Source organism: Nyctereutes procyonoides, unplaced genomic scaffold, assembly GCF_905146905.1.
Source record: "Nyctereutes procyonoides isolate TBG_1078 unplaced genomic scaffold, NYPRO_anot_genome, whole genome shotgun sequence".
NCBI classification, from domain to species: domain Eukaryota; kingdom Metazoa; phylum Chordata; class Mammalia; order Carnivora; family Canidae; genus Nyctereutes; species Nyctereutes procyonoides.
The window spans coordinates 7,440,011-7,461,116 of record NW_026575155.1 but is presented as its reverse complement, the minus strand read 5'-3'; the positions used below and the strand labels follow the sequence as shown (position 1 = coordinate 7,461,116).

General features: G+C 37.9%; 1 protein-coding gene across 4 annotated transcripts in view; it reads right to left on the bottom strand.

The window, feature by feature from the left end:
* ITSN1 (intersectin 1) overlaps positions 1 to 21,106 on the bottom strand; it is a 211,205-nt gene that overhangs the window by 102,526 nt on the left and 87,573 nt on the right. For all 4 annotated transcript variants that reach the window (XM_055313423.1, XM_055313420.1, XM_055313422.1 and 1 more), the window contains exons 6-11: positions 18,704 to 18,883; positions 16,854 to 16,950; positions 13,919 to 14,019; positions 9,278 to 9,341; positions 5,912 to 6,049; positions 4,420 to 4,535 (exon numbers count right to left, since the gene is read on the bottom strand). In XM_055313423.1, coding sequence (XP_055169398.1) covers positions 4,420 to 4,535; positions 5,912 to 6,049; positions 9,278 to 9,341; positions 13,919 to 14,019; positions 16,854 to 16,950; positions 18,704 to 18,883 — 696 coding nt within the window. The remainder of the gene's footprint in view (positions 1 to 4,419; positions 4,536 to 5,911; positions 6,050 to 9,277; positions 9,342 to 13,918; positions 14,020 to 16,853; positions 16,951 to 18,703; positions 18,884 to 21,106) is intronic.

Genomic DNA, 21,106 nt, shown 5'->3' with positions numbered 1-21,106 from the left:
GATTGGAAGAATTAATATTATTAAACAAGCAAGCTCTAAATTCAATGCTATTCCTATCAAAATTCCAATGGCATTTTTCATAGAACTTAAATAATTTTCAAAAGTATATGGAACCACAAAAGACCACAAATAGTCAAAGCAGTCTTGAGAGAAAGAAGAACAAACTCAGAGCTATCATGCTCCCTGACTTCAAACTATACTGCAAAGCTACAGTAATTGAAACAGTATTATTGGCATAAAAACAGACACAGATCAATGGAACGGAACAGAGAGCCCAGAAACAAACCCACAATTAAATGGTCAATTAATTTACAACAAATAAGCCAAGAATATACAATAGGAAAAGAAAAGTCTTTGCAGTAAGTGGTGCTAGACAACCGCCACATGCAAAACAATGACACTGGACCACTTTCTTCTCACACCAGACAAAAAAATGAGCTCAAAACAGATTAAAGAGTTGAATGTTAGACCTAAACCACAAAACTTGTAGAAGAAAACATAGGCAGAAAGCTCACTGACAGTGCTCAGGGAACACTGCTTTTTGGAACTGACTCCAAGGGAGTAGTAACATTTAAAGTAAAAACAAACACGTGGGACTCTATCAAACCGCAAAGTTTCTGCACAGTGAAGGAAACCATCAACAAAATAAAAAGGCAACCTTTTGAACAGGAGAAGATACGTGCAAATCATGTATCTGATAATGGGCTAACACCCAAAATACATTTTAAAAAACTCCTACAACTCAACAAAAAAAATCTGATTAAAAAATGGGCAGAGGTTGGGGTGCTCGGCTGGCTTAGAGGAGCATGTGACTCTTGATCTCGGGGTCATGAGTTCAAGCCCCACACTGAATGAGAGACTACCTATATAAGTTTTTAAAATGTAAATAAATAGGCAGAGGATCTGAATAGACATTTTTGCAAAGAAGCATCCAGATGGCCAATAGGCACATGAAGAGATACTCAGCATCACTCATCATCAGGTAAATGCAAATCCAAACCACAATGAGATGTCATCTCACACCTGTCAGAATGACTATTATCAAAGACAAGAAAACAAGTGTTGGAGAGGTTGTGGAAGAAAGAGAACCCTCCATACATTTGCAGTGTATGCAAATATTGATTATGTTGTACACCTGAAACTAATACTACATCCCAATTTTACCTCAATTTCAGAAAACCCTAAATTCTTTGCTAACATATTCTCCCCCCCACAGACTTATAATCTTTCTAGAACAGCAGTTCTGCATTATACCAACCTCTTTTCCTTTCCTGTTACTTTACAGTTCTCCTTCTCAATCACCTTGATTGACCCACTGACGCCCTCTTTCCTGTACCATGAATCTCTCCATCCCTACCTCTCTCCTCTTAGCTGATAACTCTGCTGACGTGCCTTCTATTTTAACAAATAAGACAAATTCTGAAAGCAGAGGTAGGAAGGTGAGTATCCTGAGTTTCATAATGAAGAACAAACTGTGAAGTACTCACTATGAATCACATTCCGATTCAGTAAACAATTTTTTCTAATCCATTACTCAGTTTCCTTCTTTGAGAACATCAATGATGAATTTTAGCATTATTCCCCAGGCCAATCATTTCTTTTTCTAATACTTGCTAACATTCTATTTACAACTATTTTATTTTCCCTTTAAAAAAAGAAAAAAAAAAATCCCAGGCTACCTGGGCCACTCAGTCAGTTGAGCATTCAACTCTTGATTTCGGCTCAGGTCGTGATCTCAGGGTCATGGGGTTGAGCCCCACATTGGACTTCACACTCAGCGTGGAGTCTGCTTAAGTCTCTTTCCCTCTCCCTCTTCACCAACCCCCTCGTGCATGCACTGTCATTCATTCATACTTACATAAATAAATAAATATAAAATAAAATAAAATAAAATAAAATAAAAAATAAAATAAAATTCCCTTATGTTTTCAGCAGTGTCTAATTGATTTTGTGTTATATGCTGCTACTTGGAACCAACCCCAAACAAGAGAAGCATGACATTCCCATTGTTCTTTATTTCAGGAACTGTCACTTTACACTTTGTCTTGAGATGTGTCGCTGTAAGCATCCTTTCTTGGCTTCTTACCACATTTCTGTTTGGCCTTCACTGCTTTAGAGAGATGTTTCTCACACATTACAGTTATGGATTAGAGATCAAACATGGCATGTGTATTTCGGTTTTCTTGTTCTTCTTGCCCCTTTAGTAATTACGAGGAGGCAGCATCCATTTCACTCTGCCCCCTGAAAACTGGAAGTCCCCTCACCCATACAAAGGAATGAAGTAATGACACATGCAACAGTGTGGATGAATCTCAGAAAAACCAAGCTAAGTGAAAGAAGTCAGACAAATAAGGTCATTCACTGTATAATACCCCGAATGAAAAATCCTGAATAGGTAAAACCATAGAGGCAGAGAGCAGATCAGTGGCTGCCAGGGATGAGGGGAGGGGGATTAGCAATGACTGGTTATCAAGTTTTCTTTTGGGGTAATGAAAACATCTCAGAACTAGACAGGGCTGATGGTTGCATAATACTGCGAGTATACTAAATACCATTGTTATGGACTGAATAACCCCCAAAATTCCTACATTGAAGCCTAAGCCCCGGTATGATGCTATTTAATTAGGATTAAGACAAAGTCCTTAGGGGGGGGGGCACATGAGGAGATTAATGGCCTCATAAGAAGAGGAGAGAAATATCTCTATTTCTCTCTTCCCCTGTGCACACATCAAGGAAAAGTGATATGAGGACCTAAAAAGAAGACTGCCAGCTATGTGCCAGAAAAAGAGCCTCACCAGGAACAGATCTGGATGGCATCCTAATCTCAGCCTTCCTGGCCTCCAAAGCTGTGAGAAATTTACCTCTACTATTTAAGCCACCCAGACTGCTGTTTTCTCTTATGGCTACCTAAGCTAAGACAGCCACTGATTTGTATATTTTTTAATGATCAATTTCCTATTATGTGAATTTTACCTCAATTAAAAAATAATCGAAAAGTCTCTACACAGTTTATTCCAATATCTGGCTCTATTTCTGCTACAGAGGAGGTAAATACTAAGTGGTTAGTAAAGAATAAATGAACAAAAATCTGTTCACAACTCTAAATGAATGGCTATCACCAACAGGAAAAGACAATCCCAAATCTGAAGGATTCCTGTCCTTATTTGCCTTTGAGATTTTATTCCCATTACTATTGTCCTGAAATGTTCTTTCTTTCTGCTTGTAATGACCCTATTCATCTTCAGTCTCAAAACAACTGTGACCTCCACAGAGATCCATACCTCATGTCTTTCCAGTCTATGCCAACGGACATACATAAGCTCTGCTGTGCATCTGTAATATTGTCTTCAGAGATTTATTGCACTTACATACCACTCTAATGATTGTTTATATGGATGCCCTAAATCCACAGTTATATTATAACCTTCCAAAGGGCATAGACCACATTTTTAACATTAAAATTCCTCACTGTACTCAACACATAGCTTTGCACAAAGAACTTTTTTTTTTTTAAAGATTTATGTTTTTTTTTTTTTTTGGAGAGGGAAAGACAGCATGCACACAAGCAGGGGGAAGGGCAGAGGGCGAGGACCTCAAGCAGACTCCTCGCTGAGTGTGGAACCCAAGTGAGGTTGAATCCCATGAACCATGAGATGACGACCTGAGCCGAAACCAAGAGTCAGACTCTCAACAAACTGAGCCACCCAGGCACCTCAAAACCATTTTCAGTGAGAAATTTATCAGTGAACAAAAACTAATTTAGTTTAAAGAGAAAACTGAGAGAATTAGGGTCCTGAGCAGGTAAATTAACCAATGAGCACTTCAAACACAGCTACATGACATTGACAAAGTATTTAATATAAAGAGACTCCATAATAAATTTCATTTGCTTCTGAGTATCAATTATCATCTCACTGTTAAAGCTCATAGCCACCTTAGAATATTTTAATAATGTGATGCATTTATTATTGTAAATGAGGATTTTTAAAAATAAGGTCATATTAAATTTCAAATAACTTCCGGTCATTAGGAATTTCTTGATCTCTTATAACAACATGAGAAAGTAACAGTAGACAGTTTCACATTCTATTTCTGCATTGCTGGTATTGAGCAAACACCAGAAAGGTTTATTAAGTTTGAGTGTTTTACAAATAACATTTATAAAATTTTTTTAGTGGTGAATAATCAGACTTCAATTTAAAAGTTAGAACAAGGGCACATTAGCAAAGTACATAATGTTCTTATTTCTCTACATATATTCAAATCCAAAACCATATTACAAGAGTCTCCGTTTGGATTAAGGTCAGTTACAGGAACGCAGCAAGGATGTCAGAAGCTAAATTTATTTTTACCTCCATCTTGGCCTCAGAGGTAGAAAATCTCTATAATGATGTAACTCAAATATAAAGACTGCCTTACCAGGTAATTTCTTTTCTAGTTGTTGTTGTTCATCTTCTAAAACTGGTTCCTCTGGTAACCTCTGATCTACTGCTGTTGAGCTGATGACCGATATACCACTGCCAGATCGAACTCGTCTGCAATTGTGGAAAAAATGGAAAAAAAAAAAAGATTAATTATAAAGCTGTCTAGGTAGAAGTCAGTAAATTATGGAAATGAATTTTTAAAGATTATGCCACATCACGGAGCAAATTTCATTTATAGCGAGGAAAACAAAGATTTGGTCCTCCTTATGTACAAAGAGTTTTTTAAAACTGAATATGTGAATATCCTCAGACACTTGAGTGTCAAGCTTGTTCAAATGTTTAGAACCATCACCAAAATCAGGGCAATTCCAAAGGACGGAATTTGTGAATAATTATCACGTGGTCTAGAAAGCGCATGGGTCACAGGTGCCCACTGTTGTTACAGCCACCCTTTCATGGAACATTAAATTCTCCAAGGGAAGATCAGTAGCTGAGCTGAATTGGAGCACCTCTTTCCCCTTTATAAAAAGCCTTTCTATCCATTTTATCTCATAATAAATGCATGAAATATCTATACTTGACAGTCCCTAAAACAAATCACTTAATTTACTGATTAGTTTCAACTTAAGCCATTAACCTTGCTCTTTTAAAGCAATCTACCTTTTAAAAAAATGATTTATCAGCTTCCAGTCTTGCGTCCCTTGTAGTGATTTTTGCCGCTGTCAGACTTTGCAGATCACCTGCCCGGCTATAGTTTCCTCCTACAGCCACAGATTTCTCGACTTGCTCCATACATGCACTGACAGCCATGGGACCATTTCTCTTACTTTTATGGGGATTTTCCACCCCCAGTCATTCCTGATGTTTGAGGAATCAAGACAGAAATTCTTATTTGTGTTTCTTTTTCTGTTCTTTGTGCTTGTAAGATTTCATATTTATCTTTTAAGTTAAAACCTTGAAGTGGCAGCCTCTGGAACAGGAGATGTGTGTGGTATGTAAAGGTAGAGGATACCAGTAAGTGCACATTTCGTTCAACTGGACTTTACTCTTTTGGCAACTCCACTGAAACTGTGTTTTGGGGTAGGATCATTGTACTTAATTAGCTTCCTGATTGTAATTTCTACATTGCAAACACTTCATTACCTATCCAACGTGTAGAATTCACAGGCAAAATCCCTGTATCTTAGGTTTTATGGACAGGTTAATACGGTTTCATTTTAACTGCTAAAATTTTTGGCAACCTTTCATAGATTGGTATAAATATCGCCAGTCCTTTGGTGTTTTACAAATATACTACAGCTAACTTTAAAAAACAGAACAGGCCTAAGATTAACACAGGACCTAGATAAGAAGATTTTCATCAACTCATGGATATTTCATTTACTTGCCAGGAATAAAAATGATTAAAAGATATACAGCCAGCAAAGCCCAGTTTGAAATTCACATGGAAAATACACAATTTCTCAAAAGAGCCAAATGTTCCTTACCTAAAGGAAGGTGGAATGTACTCTGGAGGCAGGACAGGTGGCAGTGGTTGGCCAGACATAGCTACATCAATTAGGTGCATAGCCAAGATAAATTCTTCTGCTGTGAGTTTTCCATCTTGATCAATGTCAGAAAGATTCCTATTCAATAAAAAGTTAATCACATTCTAGCTTCATGAAAATGCATGTTTGTTACTATTCCCAAGTGACTGAAATGTTCTGTTTTCTTATTCTGACTCTAGGCCAGTTAAGTCTCTCTGTGCCTCCATTTGCAAAAATAGTACCTATTTCATAGTACTGTTGCAAAGATAAAATGAGACAATCCATAAAGTTGGAATGGTGTTCAGCATTCAGCAAATGTTAACTATGATTATAATTATACTCTTCTCAAGCCTTGCCAGCCCATGTAAAATGTATCATACTCACATTCTATGTGTCTTTAAACACTATGTACAGCAAACTATCAGGTCAGATAGTAAACATTTAAGCTTTGCAAGACATGGTAATTATCACAAAGAATTCTGCCCTTTTAGGAGGAAAACAGTCATAAAATGGGCATAAAATCTCATTTACAAAAACAGGTGGAGGCCAGGTTCTACTCATTTAGGTTAGCTGGCTCCCTGCTGACCCAGACCTACAAGGGTGGATCTCTACGGCCTTCAGCCAGGGTCAAGATGTTTGCTGTTCCTTAATCTCAAGATTCAGTGGCCACTATTCCTCATGATCAACTTGCCCTAGTAGTTAATGAGAGTAAATAGGTATTTCCAGCAAGTTTAAGAATGGGATTTTACTTAACCACTTCTGGATACCAAAAGAGGATGTAAAACAACAAAATTCTTCACAAGAATGCCAACAGGATAGATACTACATTGGGAACCTGGCATTGCTGATGCCATAAATCAAGCAATTGCTCTTAAATCTGAAATTTCCTTAGGTGGCATAAACTAGTTTTTATTAAAGGTAGAATGTCCATGCAGTTAACATTTGCCCTTTCTAGAGTAGAGTTCTGCAAATTTTGACAGGTTCAATTGTGTCACTGAATTCAGTTGTGTATCACAATATACAGAACAGTTCCATCACCACCCAAAATTCCAGCGTATTTCTGAGTCACCCCCTTGCCTTGCCTGCAGCCTCTGGGAACCAGTGATCTTCTGTCACTCTAGCTTTGCATTTTTCAGATGCCAGACTCCAGCCTGATCTTCCTTGACCTCTCCTCCTTCCCATTTCCCCACTACCAGCCACTCCCAAGTAAATTCAGTTAGAAGACAAGTGGAATTCTTCCCCCCACCCCAAAGTTGCCTAAATAATGGCTGTAAACATTTTTTTTAAAGATTTATTTATTTATTTATTTATGATAGACGAAGAGAGAGAGAGAGAGAGAGAGAGAGAGAGGCAGAGACACAGGAGGAGGGGGAAGCAGGCACCATGCCGGGAGCCCGATGCAGGACTCGATCCCGGGACTCCAGGATTACACCCTGGGGCAAAGGCAGGCGCTAAACCAGGCGCTGAGCCACCCAGGGATCCCCTGGCTGTAAACATTTAATTAAAATATCTTTTTACTGCACAGAAAGGGAATATAATAGTATTCTAGTAGGAGAAGACTCAAGTATTTTTTTCAAAGAGGGCTAGTTATAAATGAAATACATAAGCATTTAGATATACTCTAGTGTCACAAGAACACCCAATAAATTACCAATCAACCTCTATCAATGTTAGATCTCAAGTTTACATTTCAGAGGGCTCTAGGATGCTGGTACACATCCAGGCTTAAAGAGATCTGGATGTGTCATATTAATTGGTCTGCTATGTTTACTAACTGGTCTATTATTATTATTCTATTGCAAAAGGAAGATGCTTTAATACATAGCAGAAAGAACCAGGATGAGTGTAGGGACTAGCACTAGATGTGACCATTTATGAAGCAACCATATCAATGGACCTTTTGGCAAAAATCATGAACCTCACATGTATACAATTAAAGCAACCAAAAGCTATTAAAAATCATTACAAAATAAGGGTGCCTGGATGGCTCAGTCGTTAAGCATCCGACTCTTGACTTTAGCTCAGGTCCTGATCTCAGGATTATGAGATCGAGCCCCATGTTGGGGTCTGTGCTGGTATAGAGTCTGCTTAAGATTCTTTCTCTCCCTCTCACTCCATTCTTTTTTTTTTTTAAAGTTTTTATTTATCTATTCATGAGAGGCACAGATAGAGAGAGAGAGAGAGGCAGAGACACAGGCAGAGGGAGAAGCAGGCTCCATGCAGGGAGCCCCATGCAGGACTCGATCCCAGGACTCCAGGATTATGTCCCAGGCTGAAGGCAGGCACTAAACCACTGATACACCCAGGGATCCCCTCTCACTCCATCGTTCCCCAACACCCCCCTCAAAAAAAAATCATTGCAAAATAGAGACATTTATGTGCCTCTGATGAAAGTACACTGTAATATCTCTGTAGTCCTGCCAAAAAAAAAAAATCATATTTGAATCTCATGAGTGGTTTTCATCAGTGGGATGATTTTGTACCCCAAGGGACATTTGTCAACACACGGGGCATCTTTGATTGTCACAATAGGGAGTGGGAGTCATGTTACTGGAATCTAGTAGGTAGAAGCCAAAGATGCTACTAAACAACCTACAATACACAGTCAGCCCCTCAAACAAAAAATTATCAGGCCCAAAGGTCAATAATGTTGAGGTGTAGATACCTTGCTCAAGATCTCATTATAGATCTATAGGAAACACAGGAATAAATTAACACAAGGAGGCAACCAACCACCAAGAGATAGACTAAAAGAAACTATAGGACAAACAATTTGGGCTTTTCTTTTCTAGGGGGGCTGGTTAGAGAACAAAGAGGAGTTTATACAACACGTAAAAGATGTGTCAACCAATTGATGCAAAATAAAGGTTTATTAGCATCGGATTTGAACAAATCAACTACAAAAAGCTATGAGGCAATCTAAGGAATCTAATCACTATCTGATTAACTTTCATGGACTACTGGTATTACATCCTCTCAAAAAAAAAATCCCTATCTCTTTTGGAGATTAACAAGCTAAAATATTTGCAGATGAAAAGGCTATAATCACTGTGCTCTGGCTTAAAATTACCGGAAAGGAAGAGAACCAGAACTAGTCACAAATTGTGACTTACTTAAACTGTATTAGGAATTCTAGAGAATTCATTAATTTCTCTGCTTTTGTATTTTTCAAAATCAAAAAGAGGAAAGAGTAAGAGAGCTAATCATTGGGAAATTAATCATAATCCCTACATCCCCACTTGTAAATAATGGTATTAAACTAAGGACCCAAGAAGCTATATCAATTAAAGCCACTTTATACAAACCAAGGAACTTTTTATTCCTTACCATATTGAAGCCAGCTGAGCCTGTGGCAAACTTGATTGCATAAGAATAGTCCTTGCTTGGGGACCTAAACAGAAACCAGGGAAAAAAATATAAAGATGAATCAGCAAATCTTCATTGTCCAGGAAGACCAGTGTTGTGCACATAAAGTACCATAAAATCTCATCAAGCAATCACAGTGCTTAAACAATATTTGCTATTACCCAAGGGGCTTTTTCAAAAGGAAATTAAGCTCCAATGAAAAGGGAAAAAACAAAACAAAACAAAAACAAAAAACAAAGCACTCCACAGCATCTGGCACATATTCAATAAATTCTTGTTAAATGGATGTTTAATGAACAGAGTATGTAGAAGATTAGAGTTTCAAAATGTAACTTGCCCTTTTGTCTGGATTATCATCTCTATTTGTATCAGGCTTTTATTGTCAAAGCTGAAACTTCTTGTCTCTAAACTCAGCATCTTCTACCACCACCTGCTGCCTCCACCAGGCCCACTATCGGAAAAGATTCAGAGAATCTTGGAGGAGGAAGGACCTTAGAGAGGACAACCCTTGTAACTGGTTCATTACAGACTTAAAAAAAAATAGTGACCTGCTCAAGGCTGCACAAATGGCTAACATCACAGTCATTTCTTATGTTAGCAATAAAGAATTCCTGGAATTCCAACTCTGCTCTCCAAATCAGCTCTCATTTCTTAAAATACTCGTAAATATCTTCATCTCTGGCAAGAAACTGGGCTAAGATATCACATAAAGTCTACAGTGAGAAATCTTGTGTGTTGAAATAAACCAGGGTTAGGAAGAGAGAGACAAATAAGGCTTCTATCACTGTCTCTCAAGGTGTGGCCCCAAGATAACCGATGGACCACAGAACGGGGAATTGTAACAATTTTGTTGGGAAGACTGCCATGTATACATTTTTGCTTTTAGCTATTTCATGTTTCAAATGGCACCTCATCAAAAAAAACACACAAGTGGATGTGTTTTTTGCATGGCAAGCAGTAGTGGTTAGGGACCACTGAGAATTATCCTCAATGTGTCAGCACAGGAAGTGCCCGAGAACTTGGCACAGGACTCGGGGCAGGCAGTTTCCTCATTAATTGGACCCAGTTTTCTCATTTCAGATGTCCTTTCCAGATTTATAAGTCTGTGCTCCATCAAATAAGAAATATAACATGGAGCTTAGCATAGTGCTAGCATATAAAAAGTGCTCAATTAATGGTAAATTGGAGACAAATTCTAACTTCTATTTACATATAAAATGTGGGCAGAAAAGCCACATCAACATACACATATGAATTTTAACACATGCAGAGGTATAGAGTTTAATTTTCCCAACTGAAAATTTTTCAAGTAAATCATACCTAGATTATGAAACAGCACCCCAGGAACCCTCTCCAGACATAGCCCCCCGTCCTTTTTTCTTTTTAAGAGAGGAGATGTGAGGGAGAGTGAGAGAGAATCTTAAGCAGTCTCGATACCCAGTGTGGAGCCCAGTGCAGGGCACCATCCCATCACCTTGAAATCATGGCCTAAGCTGCAATCAAAAGTCAGAAGTTAAATCAACTGAGCTACCCAGGTACCCCATCTCCAGCTCCCTTCTAATCATTCCCCCAACCAAGTGTAGCTCAACTTATAACAGCACAGTGTGTCCTTGTTAAGTCTGGCTTATCTTGTTCAACGTATTGCATGTGGTTGTAGAACATTAATCCTAACTGCTGTGTGCTGTACCATTTTGAGAATGTAATAATCTATACATCCATTTTGTTGATGGGCATTCAGACAATTTACAGTTTGGAGCTATTATGAAGAGTGAACCCTCTATATACACACATTCCTGTTGGATGAATATGTGTGTGTGTGTACTGGAAGTCTCTAACAATAAGAAGCAATCTTAATTAATGTGAAAGCTCTAAAAGTTCTGTGATATCTGGAATGAGGAATGTAGACTGATCATTTTGTTTAGTCTCTAATATGGTACTTAGTGTGTTGGAATATTAAAAGAGAATTAGCAAAACTTTAGTGAACGCTTTAATTTATACTTGTAAGAATTCTCTCCACTTCAGAACTACATAAAAGGAAGTTAGTACTTCACCTACTCCCAATAAAAAATATAATAATAAACGAACCAAAAGAACTAGTCCTGGACCTGGATGGGTATCAGGAGATTTGGATTCTGGTCCTGACTCTTCCTACTCCCTAATGGCCTATGACATTAACAAAAGTATGTTCACTCTCTAAGAATAAATTCCTTCCTCTCTGAAGTGAGAGAAATGATCTGTAAGTGATTGGTAAGCCACAGCCCACAGGCCATATCTGGTTCACCATGTGTTTTTGTAAATAAAGTTTTCTTGAAACACTGCCACATCCATTCACTTAACCATGATACATGACTACTTTTATACAATGGCACACTTGAGTAGCTGTGACAGACAAAATGCATGCCTAATATATTTATGGTTTTGTTCTTTATAGAAAAAGTTTGTTCACTACCACACTAGAAGACCACAACTGTTTTTTTGCAACACTAATACTTAACTCTGTACGTCCTAAGGCAAGGTTATAAACATCAAAATACACCACCAACACCTAAGATGGCCTCTTAGCATAACACAACAGGGTAAAATTGAACTCAGTATAGAGAATATCCTGTGGAAGCCTACATCCATAAAAAGATACCAGCTTTGGGGTGCTGGCTTATATGGGAACATTATGGGGATAAGCAGAAACCTCAAGTTCATAAGTCCTACTATAGGCATCCATATTTTTGTAGAGAAGCATGCTATTCAGAATTAAATGAAGTTAATGCTTTATCTCAAACAATGACTAACACCTTAGCTTTGGTGATTAATATATGAATAACCAATAGTATATCCATTGTTTCAGGACACAAGATTAATAAAATTCCTTTCTGGGGAGAAGGCTAGCATTGATAAGATTACCAGAATTCTGCAGCTACTTATATAATCTTGATTAAAGAATGGGCTCTCTCTATTTTTTAAGATTATGTCTTTTAAGAGGGTGTAATAGTATACATCAAGTTGTGAAGCAAGAAGGCGGTACCCACCTAAACAAGTGTATCAGCTAAATGAACCCAGGTAAACAGTGGGGTAAATTGTGCCACTGCTAGATTAGCTTCACTTCCTATAATGGACAAGCTCGCATCAGAAGCTCAGACAGGTAAGGACACAGATAAACATTAACAAAATCTGCTTTTTCAGGCGTACTTTAAATTTTATCGTCTTCCTCACATATTTAAAGGTCTAAATATTCAAGTGCTTGCGTCATTATCTTTGGGGTGAAGACACTGCATGTCGGTCATAAAACACAGATCCTACCAAGAAAGAGAATTTCTACATCAATGTCACATCTGAATACTATTTTAATTGATTCACAGGAAGCACCAACAATGCTTTGAAGAATTGTTCTCAGATTCACGGACAGTGTAGTTCCAGGTCTGTATAGAGCACTGGTGTGAAGCAGACCATGCTGAATTATACTTAAAAGTATACTCCTGAATATTCCTTCAGAGCCTGTTAAAAGCTGGACTAGTTTCCTATGTTATATATAAAAATGACAGCTATGCTTTAGTAGAGAGTGAGTGTGGCATTTAGAAAATCTGTGTGTAATTACGATTGCCCCCTCAGATACATACTTATTTGAGAAGACCACTGAGATCCTTTATTAGGGATAAGGCTGAAGATTAGATCAGGCCTTCCAGATATCACTATGTTTTTTAACAGATGAACTTTTCTTTTGGAAGTAAAAATTGCAATGGTAAGTGACAGCGCGTGCGCGCACACACACACACACACACACACACACACACACATGACAGTAAGAGTTAGAAATTTAAGATATGTTTCTCCACTTCAGGAAAATTAACTCCTCCTCTTTCCTTCTGTATTTGTTAAAAGGCAGTCACATGTTTTCCCTTCTCAACGTTCAAATCAGAGGTCTCTAGTCTCCTTATTAAAATTACACTTTTCTTTGTAATTCTCTCATCAATTTTAGGTGTTTAACTCTCATTAGAAAGGTTGCTGGATAGTATCCTAAAGTCCTTTCTACTCTTCTGATATAGATAACAGAATTTCTTTCTTTCTTTTTTTTTTTTTTAAATCCATGGAGTTCAGTAAGTTAACTCTGACCTCTTGTACAAGAGGTAAGATCTTACTAGGTAAAAGCGACCTCCCACTAGTTAGTGGCAGAACCAGACTCCAGACTACTCAATCAATTATCATCACTCTGCAAGCTACCTTAAACACAGACTCTTTGAGTGGATAGTTTCAAGTTCATGTACAAAGCTGGGCTTCAGAACCTGAACCAGTTTTGGTTTGCAGCAGGGTTTCTGTGCTAGTGCTCTGATCCACATACTAGTGGCATCCACTGTGCAGGAGGATCCTGGGCCTATGTTCCATTTACCAAGAACCAATGGGGTTCAAAGCCTGGGGCACTCGAGAAGAAAGGAACTGTGGCATTATCAGTAGATGAGAACTCAAGATAAGAGGGACAAAAAAAAAACCCTGTTTAGACAAAAAGCAAACTGAGAAAGACATTTGGAGAGTATCTATGGTCCAACATCTGGAAGCAATTTGCACTTGGAATCAAAATCATATTTCACCAGATTAAGTCTCATTTGTAAATACCTGTTAAGTGTCCACTCATAGTTTTGTCATGACTGTTGAATAACTGTCTGTATTTAAGTCTGGATGACTGAGGGACAGCCCATTCTGCCATGGGAGGGACACTGTGGGGAAAGAAGATTAATGATGAGGAACATATTCAAATTCTTTAATAATAGTTAATGAAGAACTTCCTAGAAAACAGCTTTAACATTTTATTCCCTTTCTAGTCGCTACTTCTGAATGTTCTGTAATGAGTCTTTCCATATTTTATGGTTATAAATATTTCTCTCAAAACAGACACACTCATTATTTTTCCAGAATCAAGGGTAAACACAATAGACCAAGTGACTGTTCCAAGTTAGAGATATGACTTAATAATTTAAAGGTTCCACAAGATATGGAAAAAAAAAATCCCTGGAACTGAAGTGATACACTACTGTCGAGGCTTTCTCAAACTTCTGGAACAGTTCTCTTTTGGATTAAAGAGCAATGCTGGTAGCCCACAGATAACTCCCTTTAAAGGTATTAATTCTTGAATGTTTGTAACTTTCTGGTTAGCCAAATGCATTCATTTCTTCATGAAGGGAAATCATTTCATTCTGGGAAGTTTAAATTCCCACGAGTGGAAAGTGTCCCAGAGAGAAGAGAACATGTCCGGGGTCATGGCAAATCATTGGAGTCGTAATGGAAGGAGCTTTGCTTTCCTGTCTGCCACCTACTGCTGCCTTCTCTGACAATGTGTTGCAACCCTGGCCCAAAGAGACGCCTACCAGCAGTCAGATGGGTCTACACCTCCTTAGTGATCAGGTCCTCAGAGTAGTTCCACGCCAAGTATCACAACTGACACCCATGGCTTGTTAAGAGCCTGGTGTCTAAGGAGGGCAATTTCAACGTAATGGCTAAGCTCTCAGTAAAATCTGCATTCCACTTCCAGGGCAGATTATAACTAAGGCCCCATTTGCAATTTCCTTTGATTTCAACAAAAATACCTATTTCTCATAGGTAAAAGCAAAATTTTAATCACAAAGTGAACCTCTTAGTCATCATTTATATATGTTATCTACATGCTTATAATATACACTTCATAAAGTATATGAAACTGCTCCCAAACTCTTGCAAAGTACCTAATTATATTCACATTTCAATTATTATACATTTCTTAGTAAAAAACACTTACCAATATTGTTTCTGCTGTGAGTACTTCTGCAACAACGCTCTCATTTTAAACTAATATTTTGCTGATTCCAACTCTTGCCTACTTGTCAGAAGCTAATTATCTTTCCCCTACACCCCAGGAATATAGGGTGTTGCACACAGAAGCTGCCCCAGATTATACTTATCAAGTCATAGTTTTCAGCTGAGACTTTCCTGAAAATTTAAATGGACTAAAGGCCTCATTAACAGGTAACCAAAATTTAGATCCCAAATTCTAAAAATGTGCTGGAAATTTAAATTATTAATAAGATGACTACCAAAATCCCTCCTCCAAAATCAGTTGTCCTAATAGCATTAATGTTTGCTAATACTGATTTTTGATTCATTCTTATGTCACAAATCAATTTTATGGTGGATTTGAAAATCTCTTGTGGAGAGTCACAGAAAACTCAAAACTTCACCATGGCAAAGGGAAAAGACTAAGAAATCCAAAATTCAGTTATAGATCACCTTGAATTTACATCTCCGCTAGAACTTGGGGTAAAATGTAAATCATCAGTGAGGATTATAACCTCTCGGGATTTACTTCCTCATTCACAATTCTGAGACAGTATCTACTGCAGGTGGCTGTGGGGGGTTAATGAGGTATTTGGTAATAATCCTAAATCTTCAGAGTAAAACCTTAATTGAGTGGAACACAAATATCTGTATACCACCATTAACTAAAGTTTCCAGAGAAAATTGCTATGGTTAAGAACTCATGCCTTAAAAATCAGAAAGTACTCAGTTCAACTCTTGGTTCTGTCACTTCTAAGTTGCGTTATTTTGGACAAATTACTAATGTCTCTGAGCTCCTCATCTACAACACAGAAAAATCGAGTCATCTTATAGGGAAGATGGTGAATATCCCAAGAGCTAATGTATATACATCAGCATTCAGCATGGTGATTTTCAGTTTATGGGTTTCCTTTAAATCATTTTATAAAGGGTTATAAATTGTTCAATTATATTCAACGCACTCTAAACTCTTAGAAGTGGGAAAATGACTTGAGCCACTTAGTAAAGATTTCTAATGAGGACTGAAACAAGGAAAGATGGAATCATCTTCATTTATGTCCCCTTTTAATTGCAAAAGTTTGGAGGTGGCTTATGAAGAGACTTAACTTTTCATCTTGTGTAACAATATGCAAGGGAAAAAATTTGAGATAAAAGGAAATAAAAATATGAAAGAGAATATGAAACCAAGATTGGTCAAAATGTAAGCAGTAAGGTCATATAAACTTTGCCAAAATTGGGCCACATACTTGATTAATAATGATTATCCACTAATCTGAATAATTCATTTCATAAAAGGTGGTTTTAAATAAGGTTTCAGTAACAATCCATATAGATTCCATGAGATTATCTGAGATAGAATAAAAAAATAAGGTGAACTGTGGCTCCAATCTTCATATAAAATTTTTTATACATACACTTTAAAATGACCAATACAAAATAGCTAATTTTCCTCTCCTACCTAGAGTTTGATTTTAATATTTGTGAACATTAGTAAAACTGGTACCTATTTGTTTTCCTTGTTAAAAAAACAACACCCAAAGCTTTTTTAGGAAATATCATGTTTTTTATTCATCATCTCTGCAACATATAAGTGATAAAACCTGGTAACATTATCCAACACTAATTATTAGCATCTTACAAAATAAAAGATAATAAAGAACATAGCTAATTCATTTTTAGTTTTAGAAGTTAATCAGATAATAGCTTTTACCCAACAGCCCATTTAAAAAACAAGCACACTTACCTAGCCACATCAAATGACTGTGCCTTTTGTAACTTAGTGTTTAATTGTGACCCGGGGCCAGATCTACTGAAGGAAGAGCTCTTTGGCAATGTGGCTGCTGTAAAAATAAATAGACTTTGAATAATTTTAACTCTACAAAGAAAAGAATCATGTCCCTATTAACAGAAATGAGAATACATAGTCACCAAATCTGAGGCAGAAATTATTATTCCCTTTTCACCGAGGATTCAAAATGAGTTATTCCCTCCTTGTTCCCTGTGGCTGGACAAAAAGTCCTCCAGATTTATTCATTCCTGCTGAAAATCACCTTACTAAATAGAAATGGTTACCACCCATGTATTTAACTCTTTGTTAAGCCTTTCATATCACACTTTATAGACTCTGTCCCATTAATTAAAGAAACAACAGCTTAAATACATAGAATATGGCATTCTCTTAACTGTGCTGGAAGAGTGGAAGTATTAGTTCCAGATGGAAAAGACAAAAAGTCCCAGCCTTGCAGGCCTGGCCAGACAACATGGGATACTAGGGAGGCTCAGCTCTTATGTCTGATTCTCATTCTGGCTGCTTAGCAGTGTGCCAGGAAAAAACTCTGGAGCCTTAGCCTCGTTCCCCTCATCCCTGCCTACTGTCTTACAACATTTGCCATCAGTCACAAAAGAAAACAAGACAGAGCACGAGGATTCACAGATAATACTAAAAAAGCAACTGCAATAACTTTCTCAGCTGTCATTACATCTGCAGCCATGGTCACAAATGAAAGGTGAAGTACATGGTACAAGAGAATCTTATAGAAAGAAAAAAAAAAGTGGTACATTTGGCTAATAACTTAGAGATAGATCTTGACAGATGTAATAAACCCAGGTAGCTGGGCAGAGAAATAATGATTCACATATAATCATTATCCACGGCTAAAACTCCACACCATCATCACTAGTGAATGTTTCAGACACATCCAAAGTATTTTTTTTTTTTAAATACTTCCCCCATGGTGCCTGAGTGGCTCAGTTGGTTAACTGTCCAACTCTAGGTTTTGGCTCAGGCCATGATCTCAGGGTCATGAGATCAAGCTCAGCAACAGGCCCTATGCTCAGTTCACAGTCTGCTTGTCCCGCGCGCTCTGCTCCTCCCCCTGCTCTCTCTTGAATAAATAAATTAAATAAAAAAAAATACTTCTCCCACTGGATAAGAATTTTCTAAGATTTGTAGACCATGTCTACAGTTTAGGTTTGCTTTATTTTCACTAAAGGGAAAAGACTTAAAGTAAAGTCTCAGAATGAAATTAGCTACATCAAGAACTTTCTAATCCTTTCCTTCAGTGATGGGAGCAGGGAATACTCCATCCTTAATGTATCTAGCCATATAACAAACTTCCTTCCCCCTTCTGCCCAATTTAAAAAAAAAAAAAAAAAAGCAATGTCCTTTTTTCTCCCTGCAAGTAATCCTACTCCTAAGGGAAATAGCTCATTTATCAGCAATTCATAGCAACTAAAGAAAAGTAGTAACTGACACATGGAAAAAGAAAATGTTCAAATACTGCTCCAACTGGACTTGCTATTGTCAGGCCCTAGAAAGGAAATTAAGCTCTTGGTTTTAGCTGTTGAGTTCATCTTTGCCCATAATGGTACCAAAGCTCCACAATTTTATTCTCCTTTACTTCTCTCTAGCCTAGTATACCCTATTTAACATATCAGGAAAAATGAGATATTACATAAAAAAGGGAAATATTTTCCTCTGGAACAAAATGCCACTCAAATATAATCAGAAATTGAAGACAGAAGATTCAGCAAGAAGGAAGAGTAAAATACACGTTGTAAAAATTCAGTCTATGGATTCAGCAGGTCACGTACCAGGATGAGCAAATGCAGGCAGAGGTTGTATAACAGGGGGAGCCCCGTTAGCCAGGGGAGGCACTGCTGCTGTAGGAACAGAAGATACTAGAGGTGGAGACATTCCGACAACTGGAATGGATCCCATTGGCACTGGAGCAACAGCTGTAAGTGGTGGCATGCTGGCGATACCTCCTATACCTGGGAAGGAAAAAAATCCCCACCGAATTCACATGGAATCACTTTTCTCCACATTGAATGATAATTAATTCAGGAGTCTTCAAAGAAGCAAATCACTGTCCAGTTGTAATATATTTCCATTTAAAATATAAATTCAGGGATCCCTGGGTGGCTCAGTAGTTGAGCGCCTGCCTTTGGCCCAAGGCGTGATCCTGGAGTCCCACGATCAAGTCCTGAATCAAGTTTCCTGTGTGGAGCCTGCTTCTCCCTCTGCCTGTGTCTCTGCCTCTCTCTCTGTGTCTCTCATGAATAAATAAATAAAAATCTTTAAAAAAAATATAAAATCGGAAAAAAATGTATAAATAAATTTAGATTAATCATTTTGGAGAATATGAAAACTTATGTCAAGTATCCCATCCTAAGGGCACAAGAGCCAACCTTAAGAGGGATCTACTGGCCAAAGTTGAAAATCAATATGAATAACTGTAATGGACTACAGCCACCAAAGAGAATTAAGTTTATGAATTCATAATGATATTTAAAAACGAAAAAATCCTAATTGGCCACCACAGGTAATCAATGTATTCTGAAAACTAGTATAAATATACAAGGAAAAGAAATCACACATCCATTCTGCCTTTCCTTTACATACTGAACCTCAGAGTAACCAAACATTTGATAGGGAAGTTTCTCTTTATAGAAGTATTCTAACCAGAGTGAAGAAATGATAGAACTAAAATAAATGTTTCCTTTTTGTTTCTTTGTCTGAACTTGTGATATTGTGACATAATAAGAAATACATATCTGGTCTCTGTCCCCAGTTCCTGGTTCTGGTTCCTGGCAAAGCGCCTAAAACCCTTGTGATTTCCTGACTGATAGGAACATCTTTTGTTAAAATATTTGGTCTTGGTCCCTGGTTCCTGACACAGGAGCTTCTAAGACCCCTGGAATTGCTGGAGTGATGAGAGTGCCTTTCCGTATTTTGAATAAGGTGGCTTGGGGCTGGGGGCCCTTAAATAGATGCAGGACAGGAGCTGCTCATGGGAAAGACCGCAGCGTGGTTAGTGGGATGCAACTTTCAATCCCACCCCATCCCTCCCCGCCTCCACACAGACCCCAGGGGAGGGTATTGGGGCTGGAGATTGAGCTAATCAACAGCCAAGGATGTCACAATCACACCTGCAATGAAGCCTCTAATAAAACTCCTGCACTATAGGGTCAGGAGAGCTTCCAGGCTGGTAACTATCTCCATGTGCTGGGAGGGTGGCACACCCCAACTCCATGGGGGCAGAAGCTCTTATACTCAGGAACCTTCAGGGCCTCACCCTTATATGTGCCCTATGCGCCTGTGTGTATGTATCCATCATCATATCCTTTATAAGGAACTGATGGACCTAAATAAATGTTTCCCTGAGTTTTGTGAGTGAGCTGTTCTAATTACAGAAAGGGGAAGCAGGGTGAGTGGGAGCCTCTGACTTCGTAGTCAAGTTGGACAGAAGTACAGATACCCCAGGAATCCAGTGCTTGTGACTCAAGTGTGAAGAGAGGACAATCTTGTGGGAGTGGGCCCTTCCACCAGAGGAATCTGACGCTAACTCCAGTAGTTGCCATCAGAGTTAAGTTTAATTATGAAATAATGTTACTGTCCAGAGAGCTGGAAAATTAGGTGATGTGGTTCTTCTGGACACAAAATTCTTGGCTTAGTCTTTCCTTGATAATACTAAATACATCATTCCATCTTCTGGGATAAAGCACTACTGTAGAAAAGTCTGAGGATATTCTAATTTTCTTTCCCTCATAAGTCATGTGCTTCCTTTTTTTACATACCCAAATAATTTTTTTTTATTGGAATTTATCTTAGCACTGGTTTCTGCAGGCGGATATTCTCAAGCACATGATATCCTCTTTTAATTTCAAATCCTTTATTTCCAGGAAGTTGTCTTGAACTGATCTTTACCATTTGTTTTCTTCCCTTGCTTTGGTTTTCTCCTTTAGTGACTACCAATACCTTATATTCAATTCCTTTGCCTTCAACACTGGTCACTTTTTCTCAAGTCCTTTTTCTCTCTTGTTAATTTTGTTTTTATTTTTGAAATCTTGCCCATTTCCCCTTCTTTTTCTCTTCTGATAGCACCTCTTGTGCTGCGTCTAGTTTGGTCTCCGTTTCTGATATGATTTTTTCTGTTATTTCTCCTTCTTTCCTGAGTTGTTACCTTAACTTCTGAGGCTTTAAAATTCTGATTG